Genomic DNA, 26,680 nt, shown 5'->3' with positions numbered 1-26,680 from the left:
GATTGATTGATTGATTGATTGCTGGTTGTTCATCGTCCAGTGGCAAATATTTCATGCATGTTTGGGACGATGACAAATTAATAGCAAATACAATTGGTAGGCATACGTCCTGAAAATGAGGCCGTCCAGGATGATGGTCAGGGAAATTTAGGATACCACTGAAAAATTAGGGTATATTGGATATACAAATAATTTTATCATGGCTACATCCCACCTGCGGAACCTTGAAAGAGTTGTTGCAAATCTTCTTAACGTGCGAAGAGCGCATGTTATTCTATTTACACGAAGCATCAGATTCAACGTCACTCTTCAAACCGGACGTGGCTGCGTACTTTTACGCCCCGCAAATTTTTAACAAACAAGTGTTTTACTGCCAGTCGGAATAAAGACCTAATTAAGTGACCATATTTTTGTTCCCCAGTCACCAAAGGGGTTGGTAATGATATGACAGATGATTCATAGCAATAGATACTTACCAAGTCTTTGCATTTGGTCTTCTGCCATATCTTCGGTAATCGTTGCCATTTTGCTTCTACGCTTGGGATAATAATACATTATAAATGTCATAATTTAGCTTTGCTTAACTAGAGGCTCTTAAGAGCCTGCGTCGCTCACCTTGGTCTATGTGCATATTAAACAAACTTTAAGGACACAGATTCATGTCAAAATTGTGTTTTTGGTGATGGTGATATGTTTGTAGATCTTTACTTTACTGAACATTCTTGCTGCTTACAATAATCTCTATCTATAATGAACTTGGACTAATAGTTACAGTGGAAAATGTTTTGTAAAAATTTACATGATTTTTGTTAAAAATTTACTATAAAGGGCAATATCTTCTAAAGGGTTTAATTGACCATTTTGGTAATGTTACTTATTTTCAGGTCTTACTTTGCTGTACATTATTGCTGTGTACAGTTTATCTCTATCTATAATAATATTCAAGATAATAAACAAAAACGGCAAAATTTCTGTAAAATTACCAATTCAAACAACAGGTTGTCCGTTTCATATGAAAATTTCAGAGCAGATAGATGTTGACCTGATCAACAATTTCATGCCAGATTTGCTCTAAACGCTTTGGTTTCAGAGATATAAGCCAAAATCTACATTGTACCCATATGTTCTATTTTTAGCCATAGCAGCCATCTTGGGTGCTTGGCCAGGTCACCGGACACATTTTTTTAAAACTAGATACCCCAATGATGGTTGTGGCCAAGTTTGGTTAAATTTGGTCCAGTAGTTTCAGAGGATAAGATTTTTGTAAAAGTTAACGACAACGACGGACGACGGACGTCAAGTGATAAGAAAAACTCACTTGGCCCTTTGTGCCATATGAGCTAAAAAAAAAACGAAACTCTCCTTATAAATACGTGTTGTGATTTAATAACATATTACGGGCTTTATATTCCATATTCTGACTTTATCCCAATTAAGAAAAAATTCCTCGGGTGAAAAAAGGGTGCGAATTATAAAATTGTGCGTGTGAATGATGTGATATTAAACATCTTATTCATATTTCTGTTTTAATAAAGAATTGTCCAACAGAATTATTCCTGAAGGGCTTTAATAAATTATATTTTATAACAAGAGTAGGAATCTTATGCTATAATATGAAGAAACAATTACTAGTAGATTAAATTCAGGACACGAATTTAATTTCTTGTTAATGTCATTCTTTTTAATTATATTTTATAACAAGTGTAGGGTTATTATGCTATGCTATAATATAAAGAAACAATTACCTTAGATTCAAAACACGAATTTAGTTTCTTGTAAATGTTATTGTTTCGCTAAATCATATACGGCTGGTATAACTGATTAGGTGGAGCTTTGCAAAGAGAAAGTCACTAACACTTTGACTTTTTTTTTAAGCGAATCTGAAACGCTTTTCTGGTTTAACCTTCATCGGAAATAAACTATTAAAACTTGAAAGCCAAAGATGATTAAGTACCTGACCACGTGAAGAACTTTAAAATTAGCAAAAGTTGGAACTTTAATTTCCCAATAATTTCTATATTATTCAACGAAGAAATTAAGCGTTTTATATCTATGGCTCTTTAAAAATCAGAAGTGTTTTAGGTAAATGTTGGATTTTTTCTTCAGAAAACTTCACGAACTGAAAAAAACCTCAAATGATTAGTTTTATTTTACAAAAATTAAATCAAATCCTTTCATTTTCATTTTTACTGGTATAGTTTAAGTCTTTATATATCTATTAAATTTGCCAGTGGTTTCATAATTGATTTAAATAAACTCATCATAGATACCAGGACTAAATTTTATATATACGCCAGACGTGCGTTTCGTCTACAAAAGCCTCATCAGTGACGCTCGAATCCAAAAAAGTAAAAAAAAAAAAAAAAAAAAAAAAAAAGCCAAATAAAGTACGAAGTAAAATTCCTTATATACAAAATATGATATAAACGGCAAACTATATATCTATGACTTCTGTTACGAGTTATGCATAAAATTTAAATTTGTGGAATAATTTGCTATTTATAACATCATTGATACATCTCTTGGATATAAATTAACAAAAAACGCAGCAAATTTGTTTCTTCACAACAAGTTTCCTAAATTAATGCTGGTCATTTAATGATATACTTTTTCTTCCGAGAAGTAGAGACTGACTTAATAAAACTATCAAAGCAGGCGCAAATGTAAAAAAGACAATGAGAATTGTAAGAACTTGTCATATTGTATGCATGAATCATAAATCAAGTATTTCCCAGTACTAATGTTAAAGTTTACCTTACTAAAGGAACTACAATAATGAATTGATTCGAATTCAGTATTCCCGACACGAGCTCCTTTGATAACTAATAAACCGACACAAACGTCCGTTTCGCTCAGGTAGTGTACATTATTGTTTTTGGGCCAGTTGAGTGCCGGATTTTCCCGTTGCGTTAAATACATATTGGTGGCCTTTTGCTGTTTTCTGCACTTTTATTTTGTCGGGCTGTTGTTGTTGTCTCTTTGACACACCTCCCCGTTTCCACTAACATTAATTTTATGCTTTAGTGGCATAGCTTCTATTGCATCCCTTCTGTTCTCATATATTTTAAATAAGACAATTATTATTTAAATTTATTTAAATAATGAAGGTTAAAAACATTAGTCTTTATCTATATTTTGCAGCGCTTACAAAATATAGATAAAGACTAATGTTTTTAACCTTCATTATTTAAATAATAACTTATGGAGAATTTCTTGTCCATGTTGAGATATATACTGATTAACAATTGATTCACAATTCATATCATTGTAAAATGCAAATTGGGGATCAAACAGTTTCCAACCAAAAAAATATATTGTTACCCAAATTTCAAGTTTTGATGTCTTCAGTTAAAATAAATTTTCACTTTCATTTCTTTTATACTTTTATACAAAAATGTACTTTTAGGCCATTGGGTATGTACATTTCTACTGGTTTATGTAAATTGGTTCGTATGTAGTCATTTCTTGTTTAACAGCAATACAATGAGACTCTAAAAAGCTTGCAAGGAACTACTAAAAAATGAGTAAGCGGAATCAGTGGGCATTCAACTATACTGACCGACTTCTTCTAGAATAAGTACCGTTTGTAACATGCTTAAAAAAAGTCTTGTTTGTCATATGCGCAACTGCATCATTGATTTTTTTTCTCATTTATTTAATCAATTTAGATGACATACAAAATGTACCAATTATGTCAAAACTAAAATCCTCTAATTAATAATCAAACATGCCCAAAGTCAGATTTTGAAGTTTGAATATTATTTTTATATTTAACACTTATATTGCATTATTAAGACGTTATGCATATTTTATATCATAAAGTGATCCTATATATAAACTCATCATAGATACATAAGAGCTTAAGGCATACATTCTAAAGATACATTTTTCGACTGATGTTAATCATTATATTGGAAATTTAATAAAACTTAAGTTTTTTCCGAAGATGTTTTGCACAAGTTAAGAGTATGCATACAGTAAATACAGAATATATTCCAAATGTTTATATAAAAAAAAATCATTATACAATTGAATTGACTAGGTTAATATAGATTGTATACAATTTTCGTTCAAAAGTGTATCGTATGCCCTTGGTCACGTTTAATATACTCTAATAACGACAATATCGTCTTTAATGTATTAAAAAATACCGAACTCCAAGGCAAAATAGAGTCCGTAAAAACCGACAAAATCACACGCTGTCAATCAATGGAACTTCATTATGTGTTTTCATGTGCACGTATTCTTTAGCGCATGAACTGATACATCGTATCCATTCAATTTTCGCATTATCATTTAATTAATTAATTAATTAATTAACTCTTCTTTGAGATAATTAATCAAAATATATTACGGGCAAGCTTCATCAACTCCTTGCGTAATTATGCTATCGTAATACCAATGATATCACTAACTAAATTTTTAGTAACAGGCGGAAAATCACCTTCCAGTCTCAGGTGCGATCATTGTTTCATTAAAGGTATTCGACTCATTGGAAAATTAAAACCTTCAGAATAACGGGTATGACGCATGCGCAGTGAATTACAATAATTGCAACAGTGGAATAAAACTGAATTAGATACGCCCAATTTTACCAGTTTATACTAAAATCTCTATTTAATCTCAATCAGCCTTTCAAACTACATATTTTCCGCTAATTTCACAGGTGGTTTATGTGAATGACAATTTGTTTAAATCAGAAAGGTAATTTCTACCTTAAAATTATTCTCCATGCAAAATAGCATGGACATGCTCGCTTCTTTTTTCGCTGGTAGTTACGCAGTTTACAATAGAATGAATCCCCAAAGAAGACAAGAACTTTACTCCAATTTCGGGTACTATCCCACACAAATACCACAACTCATTCCGTTACAGACAGTCAGTAATGCACAGCTATCTTCGCCACCTGAAAGTGAGCTTAGTGAAAGAAAAACAAAAAATGACGAAGAAAGAAAAGGGAAACTAGACGAAACTCCGTCAACTAGTAAAGAAAAAATGAAGTTTTCAATTGACAGTATATTGAATGACTCAAGAGAGGTAGCACACGCGACGACTAAGAATATCGTTGGACAAGCAAATATAAATGTGGTAGATTCTGATGAAACAGACGATGAAGACGATAGTTTACCATGGTTACAGTGCACGAGATATAAACCACCAAAACTACCAAGTAAGTTCTAAATGATCAGCTTTCAATAAAGTGCTTATTGCTTAGATTGAAGGTATTTTTTATACGTTTTAATTTATATCAATCCCATTAAATAGCAAGAACGTTTTTTGTATTACAGAGGCCTCCGGGTTACAATATTAAACAAATGTTTTGATGTATCATTTTTTTTTATTAAAAAACAACATTGTTTTCAAGTCACATTTACTAAAAACTCCATTACTATGTTCAATCACAGTGAAAAATTATATTTCTGAAATTCTTACTTAATATTGGTAGTGAAAAGAATGAAGCGTTTAATTTATAATTTACCGGGACACAACAATTTGGATGCTGGATTTGATGACAATGCCTTCCTCGTTATATCTAAGACTTTGGTATCACTAGAAAATAATATGTGAAATGGTTAAAACTTTTATATAATCAAATGCATATTTTTATTTTTCTAATGTCATTTCAAATATAAGTTTTTGTGTTCAAACATGATTAAAAAATATTCATATTTTGTATATTATTCTTGTATAAAAAATACTTGAATATAATTCAGATCTTTAATCAAATTGACACATTAAATGTTAATCTTTAATGCAGATCTTCATATGTTGAAATGGCTTTTACACTTCAAAGGAAACAAATAAAGTTTCATAATCATAATCCATTATTGAGACATCCATAAATTTTAACCAATAAGTCAATTTCAAATGAAGACAATTTTATTCATAAATAAAGTCATAAATAAACGAAATTAGTGCACTAAAATGCATATTTGAGTAATTTTAACCTGATTTAACAGCCTTAGAAGTTGGATGTTTATTACGACATCATCAGCACCTGATAACTTTCCCGCTTTTTGTGGTTGTTGTTTCGTGCTTCTTTGTTTTTTTAAATTTTATCTTGTGTTATAACCCGATTATATTTTTTTTTAATTGTAAAGTTCCTTTGATTTTTTCCTATTTTGATGCTGCAATAGTTACGTTTTGATAAAAAGAACAAGAATTGGTATGAAAATTAAGATAATTGAAGAAGATGTAAAGGTGGGAATTGTGTCTACCATAATCATTTATTTATCAAATGAAAAAGATCAGTCGACAGTAATTCCGTATGGAATTGTCTTTCCCTAAGTTGCCAATTGCGTTTTGTTGGATTCCAAAGTATTTAAGTTTAGATAAAATGATCCTTTTTTTAAAGGCTATTAGTTCATTTTCCTTATGTGAAAATATTAACCAAATGATGTAACCGTGCGAGACTCTCATGGGAAGTCAAGGTCGTTTAAAACCTCTAGTAATTGATGAAGGAGGTATGAGGACTCTTATGTTGGTACATAGTAAAATCACAAAAATACTGAACTCCGAGGAAAATAAAATTGGAAAGTCCCTAATCACATGGCAAAATCAAATGACAAAACACATCAAAAACGAATGGACAACAACTGTCGAATTCCTGACTTGGTACAGGCATTTTCAAATGTAGAAAATGGTGAATTGAACCTTGTTTTAAAGCGCTAAATCTCTCACTTTCTACGACAGACTCATCAAATTCCGTTATATTTACAACGATGCGTGAACTAAACAGACGTAATAAATAAAATAGTCAAAATATGGGTATGACATAATTAATTTTGAACAATAAAATTGAGAATGGAAATGGGTAATATGTCAAAGAGACACCAAACAGACCAAAGAGTAGAAATCAACCGAAGAACACCAACAGGTCTTCAACACAGCAAGAAAATCCCGCTCCTGGAGACGTGCTTCAGCTGGCCCTTGAACAAAAATGTGAACTAGTTCAGTGATAATGGACGTCATACTAAACTAAGAAACATATAAATGAACTAAAATTAAAAATCATACAAGACTAGCAAAGTTATCAAAGGTACCAGGATTATAATTTAGTACGCCAGACGTGCGTTTCGTCTACATAAGACTCATCATTGACGCTCATATCAAAATATTTATAAAACCAAACAAGTACAAAGTTGAAGAGCATTGAGGATCCAAAATTCCAAAAAAGTTGTGCCAAATACGGCTTAGGTATTCTATGCCTGGGATTAGAAAATTCTTACTTTAAACAAAGGCCAGAGGCTTCTGACTTGGGACAGGCACACAAATACGACCCCTTTTATAAAACGATACATCCTTACTCAAAAAGACATTTTACATGCAGTAAAAACTGACGGACCAATACATCTCGTAAGACATTTATCTATTTGTGTAAATCTGTTGCTCATATCTAAATCCTAATAACAAGATTTCAGTTGGAGGCTTTTCGCAGTGTATGCAGTTTTACACTAATGCAAATATGCATATATATATATGATAGACAAAATTTTAAAATGGAAATACTTATTCTGATGAACATCTACAGAATGATAATATTTATGATACTTTGGATTTTCTAATTCAAGAGCCAAAAAAGTGGCTTTATCATACGTTTTCTTTAAAAGATTGATATAAATAACGAGGCATTATTTTCAGTTTTCGTTTGACTTTATACATGTATCAATGTCGTTTAGGGTTTAATGCGGTATCTTGACATGCACTTTATATCGCGCCTTGCTTGTTTGACTTCGAATTGAAAGTTGCTCTTTATGCAAAATACAAATTTTATTGCGACATCAAAATTTGATTTCATTTGATGATTAAAATAAGATTATTTCATAACTTACTTCATCGATTTACCATATTAAGATCACGTAACTGATAAATAAACGTAAATTTGACATAAAAAGCTGTTAAATATCAGATTTGTAAAATGATACATCTCTTAAATTTTTATTGCTATGTTTTGATTTTTATGCAGACCAAATAAATAAATATTACTTCGCCCTGCAAGTCGCCAACTATTCTTTGATATCTGATACACAATTTTTTTACAATGAAGACTTATTATTTGCATGCTTTCTATTACACTATTGCTTGTTTGACTTATAATAAAAGTATGACAGTTTTATCTAATGAGTCTTATTTAGATAAAACGCACATGTAAAGTACCAAACTAGTAGCCTGGTATCGCTGCCGCGTTTAACCCTATCATGGCTCTCTCATTGAACAAACATTACGATTGTAATCAGTTATTCTAAATTTTAATCAAACGAATAGACTTCTATATTAAGATATTAATTCATTTCTATAAATCAACTGTTTACAAAACTTTTGAATTTTTGAAATACTTTTCTACCTCGAGGATAGATAACCTTAGCTGTATTTGTCAAAACTGTTAAGCATTTTGGTCCTCATTGCTCTTCAACTTCGTACTTTATCACCTGCCCAGTAGCCAGTACTTCGGTACTGGCATGAAAATACGGATTTTTTTGTTTTATTAAAATTTGCTGTTACAAAATGATAGAAATTATTATAAATTAAGGAATGTATCTCCCTCATGCAAAGCTCTGATTCCTTTCACGGATTTGGCTATACTTTTTGGACCTTTTGGATTATAGCTCTTCATCTTTTATATAAGCTTTGGATTTCAAATATTTTGGCCACGAGCATCACTGAAGAGACATGTATTGTCGAAATGTGCATATGGTGCAAGAAAATTTGTACCGTTAATTTTATTATTTGGCCTTTTTAATTTTTTTGGATCCGAGCGTAACTGATGAATCTTATATTTGATGAGTTTCCCTCAGTTTTAGTTTGTAACCCGGATCTGGGTTTTTTTCTCAATCGATTTATGAATTGCGAACAGCGGTATACTACTGTTGCCTTAATTTTTGTAGACGAAACGCGCGTTTGGTGTAAATTCAAAATTTTATCCTGATATCTATGATGATAAAAAAAGAAGATGTGGTATGATTGCCAATGGGACAACTCTCCACAAGAGACCAAAATGACACAGAAATTAACAACTATAGGTCACCGTACGGCCTTCGACAATGAGCAAAGCCCATACCGCATAGTCAGCTATAAAAGACCCCTAAATGACAATGTAAAAAAAATCAAGCGAACATTGTTTTTTGAATGTTACCTTTGTATTATAAATCATGTTTATCATTGTATTTGTACCTCATGTTACACATATATGTGTCTGAGTGTTGCAATACAATACAATCTTGAAATCTTGAAATCTTGAGAAAACTAACGGCCTTATTTATATATAAAAAAATGAACGAATAACAAATATGTAACACATAAACAAACGACAACCACTGAATTACAGGCTCCTGACTTGGGACAGGCACATACATACACATGAGTTTATTTTATTGCGGTTTCTGATGATTCCTTCTGTTGAATTATCTAAGTTTAACATTATATGTGCAGCATGATGAAATGTTTCGAAACTACTACAATTTGTTTTGAGTTTTGAAATTCATCAAATAAGATTTTATTGTTAGGTAATTCCATGCTGGCTTCATGTGTTAAAATACTGAAAATTTATTATTTGATAAAAATATGCTATATTTGTTCATCGACTCAATCAAGAGGGACGAAAGATACCCGAGGGAGAGTCAAACTTATAGATAGATTATAAACTGACAACGCCATGGCTAAAATTAATGCATGTAGTAGGTACCTTAAAATGATGAAAAATCATCGCAAAGATGTTTCTTATATTACATTCATAATCAATTTGAATAACGCATACATGTTAAAACGTTTAGCTTTCTATGCTGTGGTTCATATTTCATTGTTCGTCTTTGGGTCGTTTTACGTTTTTTCCATGGCATTCTCACCAGTTCATCATTCACTTAGGAGTTTGAATGATCTATATGCTGTGTTCCGTCCCTCTTTCAAGATTTACGGATTGAAATGCTTAAACTTCTTTAAGACTGATTCGAAGCCTCAGTATGAAGGCAGCAACTCTTTTTTGTGTATATGTTTCGTTTTATATCTTGTCTATATGTGTGTGATGTGTGATAGTGTTTCTTGTGCATACAAGTCTTATGAAATGTATTGTTCGTCCTTTAAGACACGTTGATATCTCATAAGAATACTCTTAAATAAAGGCAACCATAGTGAAGCGCGTTTCAATAGTCAAAAATCGATTAAGCGAAAACAAACCAGGGTTAAAAACTAAAAGTAAGGGAAACACATCAAATATAATAGAATAACAACGGAACTACAGAAACACTGAACTGCAAAAACAAAATCGCCAACCTACACAGAAACAAACTATTTGATAACAACTGCCATATTCCCGATTTGGTACAGGACGTTTTAAGAAAAATTATGGGTTGAACCTGGTTTATGGCTAGCCAAACATTCGGTTTATATGACAATGTTAAAACAAATACCGATAAAATGGCAACATACGTGACAGGAAAACAGTACAAATAAACGCAAGAACACTCGGGACATTGAAACAAAAATTGTGGTGAAGTGTGGAATTTGTATAATATATAAGGGTTTTATATATTACATATACTTAAATTATGCTTTCATTTGTAGATATGATTTTTTTCTGTTGAGAAACATACCTTTTCTTAATAGTAATATGAGCATTAACAAACGCAAAGCTAATACGAATGGAATATACTTGTTTCCACAGCAAAATTGTCTTTTGTCGTTCTGAATTGATGTACTAACGTTGCTCTTTTACGCAAATTTGTTTCTTGCGTATAACTTTTATCTTATTCCAAAGAAAGCTCTGCCTTTTATTCTTTATACTGCATGCTTGAGTTTCGATATGCGTATTTTCTTTTTTTTATGTACCCAAAACAAATTAAAATATTTGTAAACTTTAGAGATGAAAATTTTTAAATGGTATGCGTTTTGTCACTGCTAAAAATTGTGAAACAGGTTTACAGAAATGCATTCTTACTACACGACAATCAATTAACCTTTAAACCAGTTATTGTATTTGTAGATATAAGTACTTTCATTACAAAAAAACGATGGATTAACCAACTGAATACCAAAAATTATTTGAGGGTGAGCATATGGTCGCGTGCATTCAGTCAGAACTAACCGATTAGTTAATAAATTCTAGTTCAATTTATTTACTTCTTAATAATTATTTAATACAACTATATTTTCCTTTTGAAATTTTATTTGATGAAAGTTTACGGTTTCCAATATGAAAGTAATATCTTATGATTAAAATAATTTTCCAGAGGGGGGACTTTGAAACAATACCTGAAATTATTCAGACAAGAATTATGTCCTCCGGACCTATGTCGAAGACAGTAAAAGTAAATTAATGTTGTCATTTGATAATACCAATTGTTGAAGAAACTTTATTTATTTTGATTTTCAAAGAATATTAAATCCATTAAATTTGTGGAAAATATTAATACTTTGAATTATGATGTAACGTGAATCCTTTTAGATGTCATATTATTTAAACGAGGCTTATGGTCACGTCTGAATTCGGTTCACATCTGTGGTGAACGAGTTCATATTAATTATGATTTAATATTTTAGAACTATTTAGAACTTTTAAGTTTGGAGTCATATTTTTATAAACTTTTCTGATTCAGTTTGATTGTGTAAAGAACGTTACTTTTGTTTTAATTCTCTGATAATATTTTCACCACAGCGACAATAAGTTTAAACTTTATGTTTTTCGGATCTTAGTCGAAGATATCTGAAGAAATGTTGATAACGTTTACTTTCCTTTTCATCAACCACAATAGAGTTCCTGGCATAAAACGCTCGATGACATGGACATGTTATATAAGTTTAAGATTTCGTTTTGACGAGATAATTTTACAGTAAAATATTGAATCGAACGGGGCCTTTTATAGCAGACTATACATGGGCTTGGTACATTGTTTAATGCTATACGGTGACAAAAAGTTTTTAACTTCTGCGTCATTTTGTCTCTTATGAATAGTTGTTTCGTTGGCAGTCATACCACCTCTTCTTTTTTTGTTAACCATTAAATCAATCAAGACAACAGTAGTTTACCGATGTTTAAATCACACATATGAAAAACATATAAATCAAGGTCCAAACAAAAACTAAGGGAATGGTAAGAACTCTGAAAGAAATAAGACTGGTAGTCATTTATTTTTCATTGATTGCGTTCTTGACTGAAACTTTTTGTGGATGTTTTTTGAATTGTCCTCACTAATGAGTTTTTAACGTTTTATAATATGTTATTAAAACTCAGTTGATTCAATCTTTTTCTAAATATACCTCAGTAAACCCATTATTTATTTTAAAAAAAATATAAAACCGAAAAAAGTCCAATGTTAATATTAAAAAATAAACCATAGTAAACTAAATTAACACACTTATTTAGTTTCCATAAATGATGTCATATTATCTTCACATTATCTAAAACCTATTGTTTAACTAAAATTGGTTTGAATGTCTCTACCTGTTTCAATAGAAATGAAGTAAAACAAAATGTTGTTAAACAATCCAAATTTACAAATATAAAATGCAGATAGTTTATAAAATTTCAACTATTCCATTTCAATTCCAAAATTAAATTTTATGGCAGGTAATGTAGTTACCTATATATCTTTGATTGTATGCCGATGACAAACTAGATATTCTTAACAGTTTTAACACTTTTAAATTGATGTTTAAATGTAGCAGATGGGCAGGCATAAAGCATTTTAAAAATCTTGTGTGTAAATTTACACTGAGGTTATAATTAACAAATAGTAAAAACTACCTTGTATTTGTCAAATAACAGGCCCGCACAAACGATTCAGTGCCGCCCACCATTGTAGTGATCAGTATCTTCCGGTCGTCCATCTAGTTATCCTGTAGATTTACTTTGTGTGCGGTTAGCTGCAGTCCATGGTCAAACTGTGATACAAATAGCACAATCGGTGTGAAAGACTTTATGGCAAAACAAAGTTAATAGATGATTGTTTAATGTCTAATTTTCACAACAAGATGATGCGTTTCTGAGACAGTTATAGCTAAACGGGTTTCTTTGAAAGTTCAACTCATCGTAAAAGTCAAGCCTAGACTTTTCATCACTTTAAAATTAAGTATTTATCTTCAAATGTCCGAAATGTCCCAATTACCTGTTCTGCAATAAGTAATAATTAGTTTTTAGATTCTTTTTTATCTTCCTTTTTTTTCTCTTTATTCGGTTAAATCCTATAATTTGCAGATCAAAGTCATAGGTATGACAAAAAACTTTAAAAACTGTTAGATAACAATAAACTCTTTAAAACTAACAAACAAAAAATTTTAATAAATGAAATGAAACTTGATGACGTCAATCCTGCAGTAGTTCCTGCAATTCTGTTCACGACTTTCGACTGATTTTTTCATTGCTTTTTAGATTACTTTCTTGCATATAAAAAAATTAAACCTTACAATACTTTTAAATGTTTTCTCCGTGAAATATTGATTAAGTACATTTTACTTTTCTTGCATATAAAAAAAGTAAACTCTAAAATACTTTTAAATATTTCCTCCGTGAAATATTGATTAAGTACTCTCATTTTTAAATTATTACAATTTGACTTTATTCCCCAATGTCGAGTTGTTGGCGTATACTTGAATTGTGCCTAAACGTAATAGATTCTGCTGGAAATATTGCTTCGTAGTTCAGTTTATTCTAATGACTTGTTCATATTCGATAGCTGACCCTGATTCCATCCTTCGGTTCACTATTCAAACAATAAGGTATCAATTTAGAATATCAATTTGCAATCTTTTTATGGTCGGTCAACTTTAACAATATTTGTTTCTTTTGGTAAATGATTATATAAAATACATTTTATAAAACCGATAACAAGATAAGTATATTTTTTTAATATAACAGTTAACCGTATAGTCATAAAAATATGGCTTTAGTTTGAATATTTTCTCAAATGTCACTTTGAAAAAAAATGTATCAATCTTTTCTGAAATTCAGAGCATAATAATTGTACGTTGTAACTTTTTCTCAAAACAATATGCTGAATTTCTAAAAGTATTTGTTATACCTAGGTGAAAAAAAGAGTGCTTAAAACTTGTACTTCATAAATCTTTTGAACATTTATGATATATTCAAATACTGCATAGAAACAAACACATTACATTTCTATATAAACTTATTTTCCATCAGGTAATAATAAATACGTTTTGGTTTTGAATTTGGATGTCTTTAAAACAAAGTTATTGTTACAAGGTTGTATTCAACGACAATTAATAGTGCTTACTGTCGTTAATGTATTCACATAATGGATATATGTGAAACTGCATATTGAAAATAACTACAGTGTATAACAAGACAAATACCAGGAAAATTAACTAGACCTCTCTATTTAACATGGTTACAGCTTCATGATATAATGTAAAAAAAAGTATAACAAAAATTCTGAACTCCAAGCTCAATTTATAAAGGGAAAGTCTATAAAAATTGACAAAACAAACTTTACCAATCAACAGAACGAGTGAAAAACAACTGCCATAGTCCTGACTTGGTAAACCAAACAATAAATATAGCAAATTATTTGTATATTTAAAGGAAGCAAAAGGAAAGATTGTATTAAGAAAAGAAAGCTTGGTCGAAACCCCAGAGTTCCTTTTACACAACACCAAGTAGCGGCATTAGAGCAGAAATTTCGTCGAACACAGTACCTTAGTAGTATGGATGTTGCTGAGTTATCTACTCTGTTGAATCTTACAGAAACAAGGGTAAGTGCAATATTTTATCATTTATTTTACTCTGTGTAGAATTTTACAGAAACAAGGACTAATATCAAGTGTAAAATAACAAAAATACCGAACTCCGAGTCAAATTCAAAGCGGAAAGCATGTAGATGCAAGCGTCAGTCTTTTGTAGATCAGGATTATATTTAAAAAGACAAAAAAATCAGTCGTGTTATTTGTTAAGTGTAACATTTAGTGATACAAATATGTTATCTTTACAAGCAACATGTTCATATTCATATGCTATTTGGTATACTGGTTAGGTTTGAATGGTGCATTTTGATTGCTCATTGTCAGTTTATATTCATTGATCATTTATGTTATTTCAATTATGTTATTGTATGTAAGGTGGTTTTGATTTTTTCCCTTCTGTTTTAAGCACATTTTGTTATGATACTTTAAAATATATTTGATCTATTTGGCTTTGCCAAACCTGTGATTTTGATCTCTCTGAAGTATTTATAAATCTTAGAATGAGAACAGGTCGATCATTTCACTTCGATATACTTCTTGTAATATTAGAATTCAGAGTTGTTCATTCTTTTATATATACGGTCTTTAAGATAAGAAGTATGACCTTTTTTCTTTGTATTTGTTTCAAGGTAAAATTATTTCAAAAAATTGTCAAACCTTGCTGGATATCGTCAAGAGCTTTCACAATATACTATCAAAATAATAATTAAAAAGTTAGGGGAACAAGTAGCTGCTAAAGAAGTTAATAGATAAATTACAATTTTACGTCTATTGTCGAAGTTTGCTGCGATATGACATGGCTTGTCAAAATGAACTAATTTGGATTAAACTACTGTCGAAATGCGAATCTGATGTAGTAAAATCGGATCTATTTAAGTTATTACTTTCAATGAAAACTGTGAGTTCAAGAGAGAATATTGAAATTCATATAAATATAATTTGCCCGTGTAACTATGTGATAAAGGTAAGGTATTTATCTTAATTTCAGACACTTTCAAAAACATCTCTTCAGACTGCGAAACGTCGTCGTCTTTTGACTGAGATATGTTTTTTGTCATAAGTTATAATAACCTTCGTAAAACAGTCCCTGTTGAGGTTTCTACAAATGTATTTTCATCAGTTAGTTCAATTTTTAGTTTAAATAATTGATTCTTTTAGTGTATTATTTTTTTTAATATAATGTTTACTGCAACATTTTCATAATTCAGCTCAATACAAATATAACACATTTCTCCAACCTGTCATGATATTTCTATCTTTGCTGTTTTAATAACTTTTTATATCGTGTGTATTGTAACAATAACGTTGAGTTGATTTTTGCAATAGTCTTTTAATTTGTCATTTAAGATATGTAATTTGAGAGCAAATGATTTTGAGTTGTATGGTGTATTGTGTCAGTAAACTTCATATTGGTTTGTTTCTCTATATAACCAATAACATCCACGGGTTTATTGTACAGATTAAATCAGATTAAATCTGAAAAATAGGAAATTAAGTTTTCTGAAACACTAAAACTATAATACATGTCCATTATACATTGATGACATATAATTAGCCGCTCGAGTAGAATTAGAAAGCAACTAATAAAGTTCTCATCATGGTATACATTAATATCTTTGTCTTAATATAACCACCGGTTTTATTATCTTTTAAAATAGTAATATCAAAGAAAAAAGACAATTTTATAGGAAAATTAAAGAATTCGTAAAGTAATTTGTACAGTACGTCTTGAATTAAAAGGTGCATTAATAATACTAGAACTAATTTCAATCTGTTTTCTAGACATCATTGTTGTAAACTTAATTGTCATGCTCTTATATTGAATAGATCAAATAACATAGTTATTAAATCATGTCTTATAAAATTTAGTAGAAATATCATTTATACAATTTTACAACAGTTTGTAAGACTGTTAAACAGAAGATTATAGAAAATTTACTTTTAATATTGAAACAATACGGCGAGCATTTCAATGTATAAATAAAGGCAACAGTAGTTTACCGCTATTCAAAATTCATAAACCAATAGAAAAAAAAACAAATCCAGGCTACCAACTAAAACCGAGGGATGTATGTCTAATTATATAAATTTTAATATGTAGCATATCCATTTCGTTCTATTACGTTTGATTTTTTTTTGTTTTCCTTCCTTCAGTTGCGCATGTGTATGAACCATTTAAATTCGTTGATAAGGTTTTTTAGTCTATTTTACCTCGATAACTAAGCTAAGGCTTTAAACTGTCTCCTTTACAGGAAAAATTTGTAATTTGAGTCTTTTACAAAATATAGAGCTACTGTTGACATGCTTATACTTTTATACAACAATATTGATGAAAGGTATTTAGAATTCAGACGAAGTATTTCCGTATTGGAAGATAATATTTCGGGTAAAAAATAATGTTCGTTACTGAAAAATACCGGGAAATCATCCAAATTATATAGTTTGCAGAGACAGGATCTGTTCTCTTATTTTCTTCAAAGAATAAAAAAGGCAAATATAAAATTACATCAGATCACATTCAAAATAAACAAATGCCTGTAAAATAGTTTTACAAGATACAATATTATAAATAATCTTTTTTAAATCCTATTTAGTACGACATTGTTAGGAATACAAAAGTAAATAAAAAAATTCTAGTAACAAAATAGAATGTGAATAAATTACAACATTATATAAGGTCATATGCTCTCTAACAAGGATGTCATATTAATTCTGTTTTTTTTTTAAATCTAATAATGAACAAAGTTAATGTCTAAGTATGAAACAAACTGCAATTAATATGAACTCAGAGATAGAGGAAGTGGAAGGGGGCCAAGGGACAAAATATTTGCAATTTTTACTTCTCCTTTATTCTGTGAACGTAAAGCTACCAAAATTTAAAATTTTCTGAATATTTTTTTCTAAATTTTGCTTTCAAATGAAATTATAATTGAGAATACGTTCAAATGCCTAATGGTTCATAAAATATATTTAATAGTGAATACAATATTTATTGAGAAAATTTGGGATATTATATATCTTAAATGTATTTTTGCAAATGTAGACAGGACAACAACTCAAGCTACTTTCACCTCTATTTATGCTACGTCAAATTGATAGAACATGCATACCTGATTTTTTTTAGTAAAATGTTGTTCAATCTAACAAAAAAATACATTCATGTATATAAATCAGAAAAAGTCTGTTCTGTGAGGTTCTAAGTATAATCTCTACTGATTTCGAGTTGTGTGTTTTAGAATAATGCTTTAATTTTCCTATTTTACACCTTAAACTAAATTAATAAAACGTCATGAGCAGCTCCTATCGATAAGTATTTTTTTTTACTGGATTGCAATTATCCAGATAAATATCTATTTTCGCATTTTTTAATATTTTTATTAATCATTGTATTTTTAAGTGGATCAAAAGATTATTCGAAATTTAAAATAAGCAATACCGGTATTCTGTACATGAAAATAGACTCTGTCCAATATCATATACAAAAACAAATTATATTCTTTTTAATAATTTTTACATCTATAAATGCCAATCTCCGATAATGCGCAGTAATGCAAGAAAGACTACTACAGTTTCTCTTCAATGGCTTAAAAACTGCTTACCTAAATTTACAAGCAAGTGTCAATTACTGTTTTGTATAGCGTGATTCGTTATTTGTTATCAGAAAATCATTGCACTGTTTTCTGAAAAATAATTCGAAAAGTCTTCATGAGTTTGCTTATAGTCGCAATAACATATTCATAAAACTGTATTAAATGATTTTTTTGGGGTTTTTTTTTGTTGTTACTGTCCTCCATGACATAATATTTGCATTTCATTAAAATATATTACAATGAAAAAAATCATTCGAAATTTTTTTTGTATAATCCCCTACAAAATCAGATTTAGTCATTAGTTTTCCTACTTGGAGTACACTAAGACTTGGGTGCTTGTCTGTTAAAAACAATGTTTAAAATAAGAGCATTTAGGCAAAATGTATAAAGCTTAGACAGAACAGAACGTTAAAAAGACTTATTTGTGGAATAAATTTATCATGTACGCAAATACTTTTTTTCACGATTTTTCAATGATACGATAAAGATTTACATTTAAAAAAAATGAAAAATAAGCCAAATAAGCTTAAGATGCATTTTTTTAATAGAGGAAAGAAAACAAATCGAACAAAAATATCGAACTCCAGGTTAAATACAAAATGGGGAAAGACCATACAAACTGACAATTTCACATTGAGCCAGAGACATATAATATGGTATGTCTTTGACAAACCTTAAAAATATATATAATATTGGTTTCAGTCCTGGTATCTTTGATGAGTTTATTTCCAACATATTATCAATACGATAACCGAAGAAGGCAACCCCTTGATCACAAGAAGTGTTCATTTTCTTTTTTATGTTCTCATATCACAATTGGTCTCACTTCGAATGTTTAGCAGGTAAAACAAATTAGAAAAAAAAGAAAGTTAGAACAATTATGGTAAATTCTAACGGACGATTATCCTTCATTTCAAAGTTATTTAGTTGATTTACATTTTAATTTAGTCATTTTTCTCAGAGACATGCGGACATCTATATATTCTCAGTTAGATATTGGGTACGAACAGTTGCATTGTTGATATGTTCAATATAATTACTGTCTCCGGTAATTTTCCCACCTGTGGGGAGATTAATTTTTCGGTAAAATGGATCAAATTAGAGAATTGTTGTGAATAACATATAATTAACCAGTGTCCAAAGAAATGTAATGAGTGGTCAGACCACGTATCACAGTGTACATAATACCATAAATACGTCTAAATAACACCATCAGCATGGAAAATTAAACGCGTCATTGACTTAGCAGCAGGAACCTCACTCGTCTAAACGTTTAATTATGGATTTTTTGTTATTTTCGCATAAAAGTCAGATGTGATTATCCTTTGTTGTATTAATATGATAAATCAAACTTGCTTAATTTAATCATGTTTCAATCTATGTTTGGCACTATTTCATTACATTGCCCGATTGTGTATTTAATTAGTCAAGTCATTAAATGTAATATTCTCATGATTTTACGTCATCATTTTAACATTTAGCTGAGGTAATGCACGGCCGACACTTGGCTAACCGAGAGATTGGTCGGTTAATCTATATTGAGTTTGCGGCTATATGGGCGGTTGGTCTGGTAATCGGGTTGGTAATACGTCTGTTAAGAGTAAAACGCACAATTTAATGTTAAACTCTGTTAAATATACAGATTTTTGGCATATTATAAGAACCAAATCAAAAAATGAAAAGTGTCTGACAAAATGATATCTATCATAGAACATTTTCCAACTGTAAAAACATTTCATAGTAAAACCAAAAGGCGTCGTCGCGCAAGTATGTAGAATGTATGCTTATATGCGTAGCAATTTTTTTAATAAAAGGCGAATCAAACAATTTTAGATATATTTAAAGGACACAAAATAGTCCTTTGGTTCTCAAACATTAATTGACATTAGTAAATATTTCATAATTGTAATACAACGTGAGTATTGCCACGTTTTAGTGAAAATTATGGGAACAAAGTATTTTAATGGGTTGGACAATTAAAATTGTGTCAGTTAAGAGTTATTTAGCCACGACAATAGTTTTGCTACCTTTATATTTTCCCATTGAAAAAGAATAATATGTTCTTGAGTTAAAAAAAAATATGACAATACGGTGCAACAGTATCCTTCTAGCAAGAACATTTTTATTTTGACTTTCTTTGCATTTTATTGAAAAGTATGTCACTTTAATGTAGCGTGATATGATTTGGCCGCTGGAATATTATGCATGAATTTAATATCAACGTTTTCAATTAATTTATGTGTCTTTTCAAAGAAGCACGTTCTAAAATCCGACTGAAAAAGTGTCTTTCTAATACAACACAAGGTACATGTAACGTGTTGTCGTTCCCATATGCACATGATATTTGTCACTGAACGTTAAATCCTAATTCGTCAGTATTATCCAATTTGTTCATTTCTTCTTATACTTAATCATATGTTGTTTACAAATTATTCTAAAGAAGTAAATGGAAAGGAGCGAATACAGCTTCATTTGGTTATCTTACGTTTTTATTCATTTTATTCCGTTTAGTTCCTTTCTACATAAATGCAGAGGAGAACCGCAGTTGTCAGCATGTAAACTTTTAGCATTTGCCACCAATTTGAGTACATCGCAATCCGTTACTCTGTCAACACCCATGTCTGTATTCTTAAACCAATGTTATTTTTTCTCTCTTTTTTTGCAATGCATCCCTCTCTTCTGTCCTTATCTACTGTTCTATATTCTGCGTCTCCATCCAGATTCTCGTGTATATACCATGATGGTCCGGATTGGGGTGTTGTTTATTTCTGTATTCTGTAAATTGTTATGTTACTTTTCTCTACATTTTATTTATTTAACTCATTATTCTTTCTCTATTCTTTATATTTTAGCATCCCAATTTATTTTACTTAATGATGTAAAGTTACATTACGACGTTTATCTCTGATTTGTATACCGGTTATCAATGTATATGAAAAATTGGTGTCATTCATTACATTTAAACAGAATCCACATTTTATATGCCACTATTCTTGGATGAAATTAATATTACTTTAATATTACACTTTTTGAAACCATTTTTATCAATTTTCAATTTCCATTGTCTAAATTGTTCATTGTTCATGTGTTATTTACATATATTGAAGCCACTCGTCTTGAGCCTACCCATTTGATCCGATAACAACCTATATAGCAATAAAATTATACTGTTATTGCCATTCGTAACTCTTAACAGACCATTTAACAGACCCGGTTTTATACATCCGACCCATTAACAGACCAGGTTTTAAATAAAAATTGATTAATGTCACCAAAATACAGATTTTCGTGTAGATTTTTCACGTTAACAAACATAATGCCTGTCTTTTTTCAATGTTCAGACTATTACATGCAAGTAAACTCAACCAATGTGTCAATTTGTGTACAATGTGTGTATGTGAAATGTGTATAAATTTATTGATGAGTAACCCGCCTTGTCATTTTATGGATCGTTTATCGAAGCTAGAAAAAAATAATTACACCACTGGATTCAGTACATTGAATTGTTTTGTCAGACATTAATAATTTTTATGACAAAAATATTTTTAAAAAAGTTATACAATGAAACATACTGAACTTGCAATGATTTTTAGGTCTGTTAATCGAGAAAATCATTGCAAGTTCAGTATGTTTCATTGTATAACTTTTTAATGTTATTCAATTTTTCGGTTAATTTTTATTGAGTATGCGTTTACCCAACCCGATTCACAGACCAACTGCCGATATAGCCGCATACTCAATAAAAATTAACCGACCAATCTCTCGGTCAGCCGAGTGCCGGCCGTGTAATGGAATTGTCAATTTGATGTATTTAGACAATATAAAAAAAAACATTGTTTGAACCCATTAAAGTACGATGACTCTCCTATAATGGAACGCATAATAAAAATCTTTATTTGCAAAACAAACAAAAACCAATTATGGTTATGGCAAATACATAGTCAAAACAAACATAATCAAAACTTGACAAAATTATAATATATATGATAAAAACAGTTATTGGTCTCCTTTCCTCAGTTCTAATGACTCATCATTATAAAACGAATTCCTGGTTGTAAATTTATCCTTAAATATCTATTTCCATTCTTACCCCTTAAATACCGACAGTTCACACAGTCAGCAACTTTATATATAAATTCTATAATACAAATATGACTTAAGAGTTGAAGAAAATATTCTCACATGTCAGAAACTGATTGAGAGATATAAACCATTTAATTATATTTCATATATGTACATTAATGTTATAGATTTATCAATACAAACAAATATTAAGAAACACATTTTCTTATTATAAATTCCTAAAGCAGCGAAAATAAATTTAATAATCAATGTTTTGTCGAGCAAAAATGCAACTTGTGGTGTATATACTTTTTATAATAATTTATATACTAGTATTTTTGTTTGTAGACGTATATAGTTCATTTTGAAGTATTTAATTGAAATATTTATTGCTTAACCTTTTTAGTCATAAAATCTTTTGTACACCCACATAATATCAATCTGTGTATAGATGTATTAAACTTTCTATTAATTGTATGTACTTTTAAGCTTATGTTACATCGTTGAACCTTTTGTTTTATTGAAAATGAAAGAAGAGAATTAAGCTTTTATAATTGCAGTCAATGCAAAAAAACTTTTTCTACTTCAATATCGGTTTCTTTCTTATGTTTAAAGTAAAATAACAAAATAACACACTCCGAGTAAAATTATAAACAGAAAGTCTCTAAGCAAATGACAAAATCAAATGTATTCCTGACTTTGTACGGGCATTTTCTTATGTAGAAAATAGTGGATTAATTTACAACCTGATTTTATAGCTAACTAAACATCTCACTTGTATCCCAGTCGCATAAAATTCCATTTATTGACAGCGATGTTTGAACAAATCGAACAGTTACCAATCTGACAGGATTTTATGCAGATAATTCAAAGTTCAGATAGAAATTTTATTTGAAAATGCAAGTGATAAATGTATGATTTTTTTTTAATTCAAGGTGAAGATATGGTTTCAGAACAGACGTGCGCGTGAAAGACGAGACCGTGAAGCTGCACAAAGAGGACAAATAATCCAGAACAAACAATCAACAGCCACGTTTTCTGGAATGCTATGGCCGTTCTCTAACAATGTAAGAACGCCGACGCCTCCACAGACATTCCAATTCGGTAATCCAACAAGTAACTCCATAAAATGATTTAAACATTCTTATTCATTCGTAGAGCTGAGAACGGTGTTGTTGTTTGTCTTGATTACAGTTAATTTATATATAACTTTATTTTTTATGTCGTCTGGCATTAGGACAATGTTCTGGTTCATGAAGAATACAATCTTGGATAATTCGTTTATGTACTGTATGTATAAAAGGAAATTGAAGTGGAATATTAGTGTTGAAGCATACTAAATATCAATGTTTTCAAAGAACTGTTTATCTTTGTTATACTGTTTTGTCAATAACATTTGACAGAATGTGTTAGACAAAATTGAGTAGTGCAAGCGATTGTCACATGGCACATTTTCTAATACGCTATTTAACTCATGTGATTAAGGACGCATTTATTCAACTTCATGTAAAACTTAAACATGCATACTCAAATATCGTTTTATTTGTTTGATAACTTGTTATCATTTCTTATTAAAAACGTACCAAGCAATTTATTTCCTGACCTGAAACCTGTACACTTTGAAAACTGGGGAAAAATAGAATCCGTCATAATTTTTGACCGGGTGTTTGTGGTAAGACTAACGATTTTAAAAGATATCACTTATATACAAATATAGATACCCTATGCATGATGTGGTATATATCTTCTTCCTCTTGATAAAGGATGCTCGTTTGTCATGTTTTGGAAATTTTGTCAGATTTTCGGAATCCTCTGCTTTTATCCATTTGAGTGCCTTAAAAAACTTTGCCCATTGACCCCCAATTTTTCTTTTTGTAAATCTTTTACATGTATAATTATAAGCCATCTGTAAAAGTCTTAAAATCCTTGTTTTTTTTAATATTTTTTGAGTACTTAATAATCCCCTATCAATATATACTAGTGTTATGAAAAGCTTGTTATTTTGAAACTGAGTAGCAAACCTCCTTAAACAGACGAATTTATTATATTGATATGCGAACAGATTTTTAACTACATTACCAACCTCTAATAATTTTCTACTGACAATTTATGTCAAACTAAACCCCATACTGAACAATACATTACATATATAGATATAGGAAGATGTGGTGTGAGTGCCAATGAGACAACTCTCCATCCAAATAACAATTTAAAAAAAGTAAATCATTATAGGTCAATGTACGGCCTTCAACACGGAGCCTTGGCTCACAACTTACAACAAGCTATAAAGGGCCTCAAAATTACTAGTGTAAAACCATTCAAACGGGAAAACCAACGGTCTAATGTATATAAAATTAAAAAAAAACGAGAAACGAGAAACATGTATAAATTACATAAACAAACGACAACTACTGTACATCAGATTCCTGACTTAGGACAGGTGCAAACATTTGCAGCGGGATTAAACGTTTTAATGGATCCAAACCTTCTCCCTTTTTCTAAAACAATAGCATAACATCACAACATAGAAAAACACACGATAAAATATCAATTGGCAGGCTTAACTCAATCAAAAAACGTACATTAATACACTATGAACGAATAAATTTGATATATGTTCCATAAGAATTCGTACTTTTGATTGGCTGTCAAAAATCGAGAGGCAATCCAAAAATATATTTTATTTCTCAATCAAATGCAACAGTCTTGACGGCGCGTTCTTCTCATTACACTGTCATAGCAATGCATAGAAACAAACGAACATTTTTGTATATAATTCTAATAACTTCGTTGTACCATAAAAATGTTATTCTAAGAATTGAATGCTTCTTTTTGTATTTTATATTGTAGTATATGAGCGCTACTGACTAAAGCAAATATATATATATTGATATGCACCAGGATAGACCTTAGAAGTTCAATAAAATTACAAACAGAATCAAATGAAATGCAAATCTAGGGAATCACAATTTTAGCAACGATTAACAATGTAAAATTAAACGCTTTCTTATTCTCATATTTACACCGTTTTTATTTTCAAATGATTTCTCATATGACTGTCTCCTCATTTTTTCTCATTGGCCTGCATGCTTGTAGAAATCAATAAGTAGCTCAGTCAATTGGAATTATTTGGCTTATTCGTACATTATTATGCGCAACTTATGAACATATCTTGATTTGCTCCGTCGTCCTTGTTTTAATGTCCGATAAACTCGTCATAGATACCAGGATTTAAATTTTGTAGAACTGTTTTTATATTAACAAAGATAACGGACAAAGTAAAACAATATCAGATTTCGTCTGGTTTGTTTTTTAATACATATACCTATGCACTTCTATGCACAAATTATCAAGCATTATCGACAACTAGCAAAGAAATCTGTTTAAATTCGTATTCGTCTTAAAAGAAAGGTGAAAGATACCTTAAGGACATGCAAACTCATAGTCGAAAATAAGCTGTAAACGCCATGGCAAAAACAGAAAGAAAAGATCAAAAGATAAACAACACAACAAAACAAAACATAGAAAACAAAAGACAGCAAAACAAACTCCATAAAATCTTTAACTTACAGGTATGGGCTTGATTCATTGTTGAAGACCGTACGGTGACCTATAGTTGTTAATGTCTGTGTCATTTTGGTCTCTTGTGAACAGTTGTCTCATTGGTAATCATACCACATCTTTTTTTTTATATAAGTGTAAGATTTAGCTTTTTGTTGAAAATCAAGATTTAGAGACAATAAACCCAGTAATAAATACCTTGTTCCTTTACTTTGATTAAGTCAAATGTGTGTATGGATTTTGACAAAGTATGCTCTTTTTCCATTTATTGCAAATACAAAAGACCTTCAAAGGGATATACAAAAAATGTCGTTTGGAAAAACTGTTTTGAGGAATTGTTTAATTGGATTTCAAAATAACCCTTTCTAATCGAAAAGAAAGGATGTATCAATTCAGTAAACGAAATCTCTACACACACAAGGGTAAACTTTTTTTTATATTGATCATAAATTTCGTTAGCGATCAAAAGTCAAACGTTTGGAAGACCAAATATATGAAACGTTGAGAGCATCTACACCAAAAGGGTATACAATAAGGGCAACAGTAGTATATCGCTGTTTGAAATTCATTAATCGATTGAGAAAAAAAAACAAATCCGGGTTTCAAACTAAAACTGAGGGAAACGCATCAAATATAAGAGGAGAACTTTGATACAACAGAAGCAAAACACTAAAATGTATCGACACAGAAATTAACTATAATATCACAATGGCCATTTTCCTGACTTGGTATAGTTTTTTAAGAAAGAAAAATGGTGGGTTGAACATGTTTTGTTG

General features: G+C 30.2%; 1 protein-coding gene across 2 annotated transcripts; it reads left to right on the top strand.

Annotated features, from left to right (window-relative positions):
• Nucleotides 1-4,599: 4,599 nt before the first annotated feature.
• LOC139516937 (homeobox protein MSH-C-like) lies at nucleotides 4,600-23,933 on the top strand. Of its 2 annotated transcripts, none has more exons than XM_071307418.1 (3): nucleotides 4,600-5,174; nucleotides 14,538-14,703; nucleotides 23,279-23,933. In XM_071307418.1, the coding sequence occupies exons 1-3, from the start codon at nucleotides 4,732-4,734 to the stop codon at nucleotides 23,474-23,476; spliced, it is 807 nt and encodes a 268-aa protein (XP_071163519.1). In that variant the 5' UTR covers nucleotides 4,600-4,731; the 3' UTR covers nucleotides 23,477-23,933. The 2 variants fall into 2 exon arrangements, with proteins under 2 accessions (XP_071163519.1, XP_071163517.1); XM_071307416.1 differs by having other exon boundaries at nucleotides 4,603-5,170; nucleotides 14,534-14,703.
• The last annotated feature ends 2,747 nt before the right edge of the window (nucleotides 23,934-26,680 follow it).

This window comes from Mytilus edulis, chromosome 3, assembly GCF_963676685.1.
Source record: "Mytilus edulis chromosome 3, xbMytEdul2.2, whole genome shotgun sequence".
Classification (NCBI taxonomy): Eukaryota; Metazoa; Mollusca; class Bivalvia; order Mytilida; family Mytilidae; genus Mytilus; species Mytilus edulis.
This window is presented reverse-complemented; position numbering and strand designations above follow the sequence as displayed.